Genomic DNA, 13,035 nt, shown 5'->3' with positions numbered 1-13,035 from the left:
GAGCACACCAGGACTTTTTGCCCGAAGTGAGAAAATAGATTACTTGCTGTTTGAATAATCTGGTTGAGATTCATAAAAGACTTTTTAGAGCACTATAAGATGATCCACCAACTACTAACACGAGCACTACACCCCTGCATACAACAACTGGACCCTGTGGAGGTGGTGGCTGACAGGAGAATTATGGCCAAGCCGTCGTCTCTGATTGACATTTTTTTTCTATATATATATTCTTGTTAAATTCTTGTACTGTACACCTTTTTGTTTGCTGCAGTAACTCCATGAATTTCCCGGTTGTGAGACGAATAAAGGAGTATCTTATCTTATCTTAACACTGTCCAGTAAGCAGACTGTTCCTGCTGGAGCTGAGGGGTCCAAAACAATCAACTTTACCTTCTTCATTATTATAATCTATCTGCTCTTTTGCAGTAAACATTACATTCTGTGTCAGGTGAATGGGTAATCTGTGCGTTTGGTGTGTTTGCAGCAGGTTTCAGCGCTTAAAGAGTAAAATATTCAGCCCAACTATGAGACTCATCATGGCCAAAAATACAACAGCTGTTTTTTTTTTCCGAAGATAGTTAATTAATTGTGAACAATTACAGAATGCACTTGTTATTTTTGCACTAAAAAAAAGGGAAACATTTAGAGTTGTCGTTATTTATAGGTTATCATGTTATAATTTTACTGATCCGGCCCACTTCAGATCAACTTGGGCCGTATGTGGTTCCTGAACTGAAAAGAGTTTGATGCCCCTGCTCTAAGCCAAAATTTAATAATAAACATGTATGCTGCTCATGAATCGAATAGGAAGACAATCCAACCAGTTAAAATGAAAAAATACCTCAAGGAAGAAGAACATTTCAAAACTTTACTGTAGTTTTACGATAAAAGGTGAATATTTTCACCGCTGCAGCTAAACACACATGACATGGCCTCACTCATATAGAACAAACAGCAAATGAGATGATCATGACAGATAAAGTGTAATAAAAAGAATGATAACAATAACAAAAAAAAAAACAACACACAAAAAAAAAAGATACATGTCAAACAAAGACATTAATATGTATGGTCCCATGTATAGATATCCATATATGGAGACTCATTAGAGAGTAGAACACACCTGTTTCATTTTGGCCAGCTCTCTGCGTGTGTGCTCATCATTTCTCAGGTCTTTCTTATTACCCACGAGAATGATCGGGACGTTGGGACAAAAGTGTTTCACTTCAGGCGTCCATTTCTCAGGAATGTTCTCTACAAGAACGAAAAAAAAAGAAATGAAAGTTAGTCTCTGCACAGAAAGTTCCTGACTTTACTCCCTACAAGGACAGATGGGGGAGGCCAATATCGTTCCCTTGCGGCTGTACAGACATAAACATTGAGGAGTTGCTGACCCCTCCCAGAAACATGGTCTGCTAGCCAAAATCTGTGCTGTCTAGAGGGAGATGCCACGCTGTGATAGAGGAGGAACACCATCTGTGGCACTGCCTGGGTCAAAAAACTGTGGGAGAAAGCCCTGAGGGATCAAATCTATCTAAACAAGACATTTTCTTTAAGAGCACTCGATAAGACATAATCAGCGTTAGCTTCTTTTCAAAACAGCAGACATATTCTGAAGCCCCACAGGAAAACAGGGTGATTGACAACAAAGTTATTAAATTATTTTATTCTACATCTTGTCCCCTTTTTAAGTTAAAACAACTGAATTCAAACATTAGGATTTCAAATATGGTGGATATTTTTTGGGTTGACCATTACATCTCTGTTTTTTCTTCTTTACAACTTTTCAATTAGTGTAAACTGCAGCCAAGACACAGCCATAAGCGGGACTATTAAATTAACTTAAATTGATCTTTTACTTCTAAATTGTGCAAACAGGACTGTAGTGAAAAATGTAGGTTAAGTGACAACACCTCCACAACCTGGATTAAAATAGAGACTGTAGCAAGTTCTCTTTACTAAGAGATTCCCACTACAGAGAAATTAATAAAATAGTAACAGACTTCCCAACATTAACCCCAGAAGAGAAACTGTCAGTTCTCCTGGGGGAAGGGTCAGCAGCTCCTCTGGCTGCTAAATATGTGTCTGCCTGTCACAGCCTGAGGGACACACCATTCCATAATATCTGATTTTGGGTGAAGGTTTTATGAGCAATAAATGTAATGTATATATATGTAATGTATGTGTATTCATTGTATGTGCTTTGGCAACAACATGTCTTTGTTCATGCCAATAAAGCAAATTTAATTGAAAACTGAATTGAATTGAATTGACTTGGTGGCTCAAGTTGCATTGAGAGACATTGTTTACTTAACTTTCAATTAGTAAATATGGAATGATGTATGGTGAAATCACAAGTTATGCTATTGAAAATTTGAGAAAAATTGAAAAGTTGTACCATTGAAAAATTAAATGGCATGCCGGCACACCAGTGCTCTATAACTGTTCACTGAGATCGAGGGATCTGTGACTGTATGAATTGTACTGACAGAATATTGGACAATGTACACCTGCAAAATCAGTCAAAAATGAATAAAAAGTTAAATACAAAAAATGACTCAGGTGCACTGGCAAGAAAGCACACCTTATAGTGGAAAAAGTGGACATTTGATAACCATTACAGGCAAGGTAATAACACCTTAATAATGCAAGCATGTTTGTTTATTATTTATAAGTAACTCTGTTTGTCCATTGGAAACTCCCATGCAAGTATCATTGGCCTGTCATATTAGGATAAGATGCAATGTGTGTATTATTCTCATCAAGAAAAAACAACAAATTCTATTTACTTAATTATTTATTTACTTTATTCTGCTATTTATTTTTACATATTGATTTGTATACGCTCTATATCATTTACATTTAAATATAATATGTACTATTATTGTTGTTGTTGTTTTAGTATGTCACTGTCTGTGTGCTGTCTTGATTTTGTGTTGTTTGCAAATTCTGTCTGATTATTTCAATCAAAATCACTTCACCCAGGAAAACAACTTCTGGAGACTAGCTTCAGTCAGGCTAAGTATGCAAAGCAATATTTGACCAGCCTTACCTAAACTGTCTGGGCTATCTATGGAGAAACACATGAGGATGACATCTGTGTCGGGGTAAGACAGAGGCCTCAGTCTGTCGTAGTCTTCTTGACCTGCTGTATCCCACAACGCTAGTTCCACCTGCGAAAAGAAAAAGACATTATTGAAATAAGGTTGGACTTTCTCACTTCACTGACATCAGGATGAAGAGGGAGCGAGTAATCATGGACAGAGGAAATATGGGAAACAAGACAAGTGGCACAAATGAATGAAAAAAAAAAGGGGGATTTCAAAAATGAATTCCTCTCAGGCTTAAAAAGCAACTCTCCAGAGGGGGACATGGCTCCCAAAGGCTTCACTTCAGCTGTTAATCAAACTCTTGGCAATCCCAGTTCCAGGCCTGCTCCAGATAAAACATTTTCCTGGCAAATAACTTTTTACTTGAGCTGAAATAGAGGTGGCAAACAACAATTTCACCTCAAAGCCACAGAAAGGATTGTTTTGTACACAGTGGCCTCGAAGTGTCATTGCATGCATGCATCATGTGGCCTGTGTTAAAAACTCAAATATTTGGTCTTGGTTTCCCACCCCCTGACTTAACTGTACTGTAACCTCACCCACATTACAATCCCAGCTGGAAAACAGTGTCTCATACAGGCCGGTTTGAAATATCCACCAGATAGCAGGAACAGTACTTGTGCAGTTAATCTGGACATTTCTGACACCTCCCTCCACTCACATGCTGCCAGGTGTTGCTTATTGGCCGACCATCTGCTTACCTTGGCAAAACTGGGTAGCCACACTGTTGTCTGACTTATAGTGTAGCAGAGTCCGGACATTTTCCACAGTATAGTGGGTTGAGTTGTAGCACATATTAATTTTGGGTATGGTCTGCAGGAGCACACAAAGACATGCCGATCTCAGTTTCTGCTGCTTTTACCACCAGGGGGTTTACTATAAAGACGGATTTGCGGTTATAGAGGTAACTTCAGGGTTAACTCTGGATCTTCAGGACTACCAAGGTGGTTCCCGTCTTACCTGGGAAGATCACCATGTTTACTCATGCTGAACTCCTAACCTGATCCAGGGGTCAGGTTATGTTCAGGATCAGAGATCAGTTTGGAGAAAACTCTGCCCACTGACCAATCAGGTCGCTCCATCATGGAGCTCTGTGAGCTGATCACGAGCAGGGAGATATCATAGACTGTATAATGGACTGTGTTGCTCCGCCTTTTCCCATTGTACGGTTTTGAAGCCAAAATATCCCGTTCCAGACCGCAGACATCTTGTAAATTTTCTGCAGCCAGGGTCTACCCAGTAGGGAATTTGTGCGTTTCCACAGTAACAAGCTCCGCCCTACAGCGTACTGTCCCGAGGTCCTGCGGAGTTTCTTTCTATGGCAGCTGTCAATCAAAGCAGACCCGGAAGTTAAACCCCGTTTTTTAACCTCTAATAACTAATGAAAAAGAAACTTTTCAGAAAAAAGAGGCCTTGAACACAAAACAGTCAAATACTAACTACATATCAGCACAGAAACATTCGTACCACGTGTATTTATTTTTTTAAGTTTGAATCCAGCACCATTCAAATGAATGGGGGAGATGGAGTTTTTGACCTATACTGCAGCCAGCCACCAGGGGGAGCAGTTTTTATGGAAGCCTCACTTCCAGCCAAACGATAGGACATCCATTTTTTTTTACAGTCTATGGGGGAGACGGGCAGGACACTTTGTCTACCTGTATGATTTTACATATAATATACTGATGACAGTTATTGATTATCTTTCCTGACATCATTAAACAGAGTCTGAAGTCAGATTATTCAGATGAAATTTTTGTACTGCATTAAATATAAAACTGCGGGTGCTTATCACTTTGAATCATGTACTTCTGTACTTATTCACCTTTCTTTGTACAGATAGTATTTCTATTTTTATTTGGAATTTTTGGATTTGTGTTTAGGTTTATATATTTATTGCCCTTACTGTCTTCTTGTGTCCTTACTGTCTTGTTTTTGTAAAGTACCAGTGTTCCATTCACCACATCAAATTCCTTGTGTGTATGAGCTCACTTGGCAATAAAGCTTTCTTAAATCTTGAATCTTCATTTTGATTTCTCCACAGCGCTTAGTTTGATACCAGCAGGGCTGCAGCTGAAACATTAGGTCTAAAAGTGTCACACACTAAACAAGTTTATATTAGAGAGAGAGAGAGACAACTGTCAGGGAATAAACAGTTGTTATTATCAGAAATATCTAATGATCAATAAACAGAGTTATTATAGTCAGATCTAACTCACACTAATGATGAGAAAGAAGACATCATTAGATCATTCACTGTGTTTTTGTCTTCTCTCTCAGTTCTTACTTCATGTTTGAAACACAGCTCTGTTGATGTTAATCTGGATTATGTGTTTAACTTCATATTTTTCAAATATCAGAGCTCTGAGTTTAAAAATATGTCGATAAGCTGACGGCAGACTGTCTGTGTATGTGATCGGTCACATGCTGCCTTCTCCACCCCGTTCATGTGAACGAGCTCAGGATAATTCTAGATTGACTCATCATGTTGATAACCAGCTTCGTGTGAAAAGTTTAGCGTGATCTCCTCTGTCAGGTTCAGTGAAGCCGGATCAAGAGAAGATATCTGGGATATGTTGAACTCCCTCAGGTGTCTCTCAGGAGTCGGCCTGCCCAACCCTTTAGTCCAGCTATTGCGACCACAGCTTTAACATGATCCAGGAATGATAACAAAGATGCAGCTGAGTTTTCATCAGTAAAAATACTTAGTTAAGAGAAACTCACTACATCATTTACTTTATTGTGTCTAACACATCTGAGAGGATTGGAGTACAGACAACTCTGTAATACACAGCACAGGAAACAGGAACAGGAAATGGGACATTAGTCATGAGGAGGGATGATGTGTTTGCGTGCTTGCGTGTGTGTGTGTGTGGTGGATGTTCAACAAGGCAGGAAGGTGGCACTGATCCATTTCCTGTTATTGGCTGGAGGTCTGCTGCTTCATAACAATGAAAAGACTCAGGCAAATTTCAAACAAGCACTTATCCCAGGCAGCATGTGGTTCTCACCAAGCAGGGCCAATGGGGTCATATTTCAAACATGAAGGCAACGACTTTACTGTGTCAAATAAACCTGTCAGGTCTGAAAAAGTGAACCATCAGTGATGAAAGACACTCAGATTGTCTGAAGTAAAAGAACACATTTAACAGTGCTTAAGTACACCATTTAGAGTCCAAGAGCTTCATTTAAATCCACCCAAAGGACCCTTGTGAAGGATTAAAGTCAAATTGAACAGTGAATGGAGTTTTACTTATCCATTACATTCACTGATTCACACCACACTCGTAAACTGATAGCAGAGGATGCTATTGTGGGGGACCACCAATGTTGACTAATTCCATTCTTATGTGTTGACATGCTGATGACTATGTCAACAGGTTCAGTGTCTTGCCCAAGGACACTTGGCATGTGATCACAGGAGCTTGGATCAAACTGCCAACCTTCCAAATGAGGGACAACCGACTCCGACACACTGAGCCACAGCCGCCTCAAAAGGAGATAAGGGTTCCCACTCTTTTCCAGAGATCATTTTCCAGGACATTTCCAGGACATTTTCATTGATGATCAAGCTGGTATGACGGTCTAAATTTAGTTCCTAATTTAGTTTCTAAATAGTCTAATATGTTCCTCTCAGTGGAAGTATAAATTGAAAGACATGTAGTCTATGGCTATCAATGAAATCCTCCCTTACAGACTTAAAAATGATGGCAAATTGATAATAGAATAATGCAACCACAGATGTACAGCACTTCACTTTATTAGTGCAACCAAGTAACAATGATGGGCAACATCTCAGCTTTCTCTTTTCTCAAAAAATATAAAATGAGCTAAGAAAAAAACAAAAGAGCCAATAAAAGGAATCAGGAAGCTGCCTTACTGAAATAATGAAATAATAATAATGATCAGAGGATCAGTGCTTTAATGACCTAAAGAGAACTGAATGACAAAAATGGCCACAAATGTTTCTCAACTCAACTCAAACTCAAAATATACCTTCTTAATCATGATATTCATCCTGCTAAGTGGTCGATATAAAACAAAGCAAATGTCACGTTTTTTTATTTGAGTTACCGTAAACTCTGAAAAAATCGTACCGGTGTAAAGACGCACTCTGTATTTGAAAATCTCTCAGAGATTTAAAAAAATGTAAACTGTCTTCCTGCATGGTGATGTCTATTATGGTCAGCGATGTCTACAACGTGGAGTTTCTGTACAGCTGTGTCGCTTTTTTTGTTCCATTTGTTTTCACTATCGGGAGTTTGCACTCCTACTAGCTAGAGCAGGGGTTCTCAAACTTTTTGGAGCCAGGGACCCCTTACAGGTGAGAAAATTGTCCAAGGCCCCCTCATAATTGTAACACAGATGAAACACATTAGTGATGTGTCATTATCAAAAGCTGCTTATAGTGAATCAGAAGAGCCGGCTCGCATCAAGAGAGAGCCGGCTCCCAGTTTTTTTCTTTCGCTGCTTAGCCCTCACAGTGCTCAGCCCCAGCTCTGCTCACAGCAGAACTTTGTTTTGATTGGTCAGCATGGCGGCCATTCGGCCAATCATATGTGAGGATATAGGATACAGGTGATGGAGGGGAGGCTGTGTATCGTGATTACATCTGTTCCTTCAGAGAGATTCTTCTTGAAGACCGGGCAAATACTCACTGAGAGGAGAAACCTGATCAGCCCATCCAAGCTGAGGCATCTGATTTTTCTAAATGCCAACCTGAGGACATTAATAATGTTTGCTCCAGTTTGGTTCTGGTTCTGTTTACCTGAGTTGGTTCTGGTTCTGTTTGCTTGAATTTGGTTCTGGTTTTGGTTCAGTTTGCTTGAGTTCGGTTCTGGTTCGGTTCTGGTTTGGTTCTGATATGGTTCTGGTTCTGTTCTGTTCTGGTTCGATTCCGGTTCAAGTCTGGTTCGGTTTTGGTACGGTTCTGGTTTGGTTCTGGTATGGTTCTAGTTCGGTTCAGTTCCGGTTCTGGTATGGTTCAAGTCTGGTTCGGTTTTGGTACGGTTCTGGTATGGTTCTGGTTCGTTTCGGGTATGGTTCTGTTCTGGTACAGTTCTGGTTTGGTTCTGTTTCGGTTCTGGTTCGTTTCTGGTATGGTTCTGGTTCGGTTCCGGTACTGGTTCAGTTCTGGTACGGTTCTGGTTCGGTTCTGGTTCGGTTCTGGTAGGGTTCTGGTTCAGTTCGGTTCTGGTTCGGTTCTTGTTCGGTTCTGGTTGTGTTTGATTTCAGAACCAATTAATGCAGAGTTTGGTTCTGGTTCTGTATGCTTAAGTTTAGTTCTGGTTCTTAACCTAACCCTAACCCTAATCCTAACCCTAACCCTAATCCTAACCCTAACCCTAATCACAACCCTAACCCTAATCACAACCCTAACCCTAATCACAACCCTAACCCTAATCACAACCCTAACCCTAATCAAAACCCTAACCCTAATCACAACCCTAACCCTAACCCTAATCACAACCCTAACCCTAATCACAACCCTAACCCTAATCAAAACCCTAACCCTACCCCTAATCACAGTCCTAACCCTAACCCTAATCACAACCCTAACCCTAACCCTAATCACAACCCTAACCCTAATCACAACCCTAACCCTAATCAAAACCCTAACCCTAATCCTAACCCTAATCACAACCCAACCCTAACCCTAATCACAACCCTAACCCTAATCAAAACCCTAACCCTAATCCTAACCCTAATCACAACCCAACCCTAACCCTAATCACAACCCAACCCTAACCCTAATCACAACCCTAACCCTAATCAAAACCCTAACCCTAATCCTAACCCTAATCACAACCCTAACCCTAATCACAACCCTAACCCTAATCCTAACCCTAATCACAACCCAACCCTAACCACAACCCAACCCAAATCACAACCCTAACCCTAATCAAACCCTAACCCTAATCACAACCCAACCCTAATCCTAACCCTAACCATAATCATAACCCTAACCCTAATCACAGTCCTAACCCTAACCCTAATCACAACCCTAACCCTAATCACTACCCTAACCCTAACCCTAAACACACCCCTAACCCTAACCCTAACCCTAATTACAACCCTAACCCTAATCAAAACCCTAACCCTAATCACAACCCTAACCCTATCACAACCCTAACCCTAATCACAACCCTAACCCTAATCACAACCCTAACACTAATCACAACCCTAACCCTAATCAAAACCCTAACCCTAATCACAACCCTAACCCTAACCCTAATCACAACCCTAACCCTAATCACAACCCTAACCCTAATCACAACCCTAACCCTAACCCTAATCACAACCCAACCCTAATCAAAACCCTAACCCTAACCCTAATCACAACCCTAACCCTAACCCTAATCACAACCCTAACCCTAATCACAACCCTAACCCTAATCACAACCCTAACACTAATCACAACCCTAACCCTAATCACAACCCTAACACTAATCACAACCCTAACCCTAATCACAACCCTAACCCTAACCACAACCCAACCCTAATCAAAACCCTAACCCTAACCCTAATCACAACCAAACCCTAATCAAAACCCTAACCCTAATCACAACCCTAACCCTAATCAAAACCCTAACCCTAATCACAACCCTAACCCTAATCACAACCCTAACCCTAATCACAACCCTAACCCTAATGACAACCTTAACCCTAATCAAAACCCTAACCCTACCCCTAATCACAACCCAACCCTAACCCTAATCACAACCCTAACCCTAATCAAAACCCTAACTCTAATCTTAACCCTAATCACAACCCAACCCTAACCCTAATCACAACCCAACCCTAACCCTAATCACAACCCAACCCTAACCCTAATCACAACCCTAACCCTAATCACAACCCTAACCCTAATCAAAACCCTAACCCTAATCCTAACCCTAATCACAACCCTAACCCTAATCACAACCCTAACCCTAATCACAACCCTAACCCTAATCAAAACCCTAACCCTAATCCTAACCCTTATCACAACCCAACCCTAACCACAGCCCAACCCTAACCCTAATCACAACCCTAACCGTAATCAAAACCCTAACCCTAACCCTAATCAAAACCCTAACCCTAATCCTAACCCTAATCACAACCCAACCCTAACCACAACCCAACCCTAACCCTAATCACAACCCTAACCCTAATCACAACCCTAACCCTAATCAAAACCCTAACCCTAATCACAACCCAACCCTAATCCTAATCCTAACCCTAATCATAATCATAACCCTAATCACAATCCTAACCCTAACCCTAATCACAACCCTAACCCTAATCATAATCATAACCCTAACCCTAATCACAACCCTAACCCTAATCATAATCATAACCCTAACCCTAATCACAATCCTAACCCTAATCACAACCCTAATCCTAACCCCAACCCTAACCCTAATCACAACCCAACCCTAATCACAACCCTGGGAGATCCATCAGATAAATTTGGTTATAATTTTAATAAGTATGCATTGAAAAGTATACAATCTGAAAATATACTTTTCCAGGGAAGGGCCTTTTTTCTCCACGAGTGTTGCCCTCACAACAGATTGTCCTACACACTTGGAGGGGACACTTAAAAATGGACATTGCTATTTTAAGTTTAATTACAGAAGTATTATCAAGAAAAATGTACTTGTTACCTTTTGAGAGAAAAGCCTTTTTTGATTAGAATTGCTCACTTGAGTCATGCATTTAACAAATCTTTTTCTTGCATTGTGATGAAATGTTGGATAACTTGACCTCCTCAGGCTTTCAGATGTTATTTTTGTTTGAAAGCCTCTGTGTTCAGAGATTTAAAGGAGCTTCTCACAGCTCATATACATTTGAATCCTGACAGCCAGCTCAAACTCAGTGAATTGGTAGAGATAGGGATGTTCTCAATTAATCGATTATCGATTAATTGATTAAGAAATTACTGGAAACACGCATTTTTGTTTTCAATTTTCCGTCACGTGGAACAAACATATGGTCTCATATTTCGTTCAGCTATCAGGGAGGTGTTTTAAGTTTAGAGCATGTTTCGATGTGAATCAGCTGTTAAAGGTGTTACGCACAGCGGAGACGCTCAGCTGGCGGCTGCGACTGAGTGACAGGTCTCCATGTTCGCTTTTTAAAAAGTACGCAACTGCTGCCAACAACGACACAAAGGTTCACAACTTTAAACAGGACATTTCCCTACCTTTGGATACAAAGCCAACAGACTGGTGGGAATTGCTAGTACGTTATGTTTGCAGACCAACAACATCAGAGCCGTCTGGGTCTTTTGGCAGCTGGACTGATTATGACCCAGTTGCGCTCCCGGCTGACACCTGACCGAATACATATGTTTATTTTTCTAGATAAGACGAGTAAACAGAAAACTGGACACTGTGAGTCTGAAGTACTTTTCTGTTAGTATTATGAACCTTCACTTTATAAGACTATGTACGCGGAGATCGTTGATAATCAGTGTTAAACATGTTACCTGTATTCAACACTGTCAGTTATTTGCATTTTGTTGCAGTAGAAAATATAATTTAGGGGAAAAACTGTATTTGGCATTGTTTTTGACTTAAGAATAATAATGTTATTTTTTTTTTTTTTGATTAATCGCTAATTGATCGTTAACATTTCCAAAAATCGATCACGGAAAATTGTTCAAATGTACATCCCTAGTTAAAAGTATTCAAAGTCAAAAGTAGCTGTAACTAGTGGTCATAAATATAGTGGTGCAGAGATTTTAAGTAACAATAAATGTCGGTTGTCAGGTCTGTGTACATAAAATTACACTTCAGTAAATTTGCTTGAGTTTTCTTTCCACCACTGATTGTTCAAATGTATCTAACCAAAATAAATGACAGTACCTGTTTGCCATCCACTTCAATGTCAGCGATGTAGTTCTCAAACACAGTGGGGACGTAGACCTCTGGGAACTGATCCTTACTGAAGACGATGAGCAGACATGTCTTCCCGCAGGCACCATCCCCTACTATCACCAACTTCTTTCGTATGGCTGCCATCTACAGAGTCAACAGAAAACACACAGTCTGTATGAGTATAACCAAAGTGCCTGTAAGCTGGCATAGAGAAGGGAGGAGGAACAATGTAACCAGAAATAGTCAAGAGTGGGCACATTTGGAAAAAAAAAGTGATGATGGAAGTGTGTTTTAGAGCCGCACCCTCTTCCTTTTCCTGGGCTGTGTCCTGTGTGAGGTGAAAAACAGAGCAGAGCTGAGGGATCAGTGCTGGTCTAGAAAAGTCAGAGGGAGGAAAGGGAACAGTAGGAGAGCCACAGTCTGCTGCAGCCTCTGTGCTCTACACTCTCTTGACACAAACACATTAAAAACAGTCTATTATGTGTCTTCTCTACACCCCTGTGGCTACATGCGCTATAGCTACTTCTGTTTTTACCTGACACCTCTCTGTATTCTGCCTCATTTCTCTCTGCTTATATCTCTGAGAGGTGTGTGTGTATAAAAGTGAGTGAATCATACCTTCCCAGAAAAGATGTGGCCACGCACACACACAAACACACAGGGATCAATAGCCATCTCCCACAAGCTGACAATAATGGAGAGAAGGCAGTAGGTGATGAGACCACATGCTGGCTGCTTGCCAGCTGCTCAGCTCTCACACGTCTAAGGCAACGTTGACCTAATAAAGATCTGCACCTCTGCTATCACACATAGAGTGAAGACAGAAGGTGGAGAAGCACACTGTCCTCTAATGAAGCAGCCCCAAATAATGTTTGACAATAATAATGAATTAATAGACCACTTGTAACCTTCTATGGATTATGATAGCGCTTGAGGCTGGCTCCAGAAGAACCGGAAACCACATACACACCAATTCAAAAAAAGCTGATCTTTACAGCAGAAATACACATGTATACAGCCTGGTACAAAAGCAGTTGTAATCTGGATAGCTAATTTCT

At 40.5% G+C, this 13,035-nt stretch overlaps 1 protein-coding gene across 1 annotated transcript in view; it reads right to left on the bottom strand.

Moving 5' to 3' along the window:
- The window catches only part of LOC117822078 (rho-related GTP-binding protein RhoA-D), a 29,279-nt gene that overhangs the window by 2,259 nt on the left and 13,985 nt on the right, over nt 1–13,035 (bottom strand). Inside the window, exons 2-4 of the mRNA XM_034696706.1 lie at nt 11,966–12,121; nt 3,056–3,176; nt 1,127–1,257 (exon numbers count right to left, since the gene is read on the bottom strand). Of these exons, the coding sequence (XP_034552597.1) occupies nt 1,127–1,257; nt 3,056–3,176; nt 11,966–12,121 (408 nt within the window). The remainder of the gene's footprint in view (nt 1–1,126; nt 1,258–3,055; nt 3,177–11,965; nt 12,122–13,035) is intronic.

The sequence above is a fragment of the Notolabrus celidotus genome, chromosome 11 (assembly GCF_009762535.1).
Source record: "Notolabrus celidotus isolate fNotCel1 chromosome 11, fNotCel1.pri, whole genome shotgun sequence".
Taxonomy (NCBI): domain Eukaryota; kingdom Metazoa; phylum Chordata; class Actinopteri; order Labriformes; family Labridae; genus Notolabrus; species Notolabrus celidotus.
This window is presented reverse-complemented; position numbering and strand designations above follow the sequence as displayed.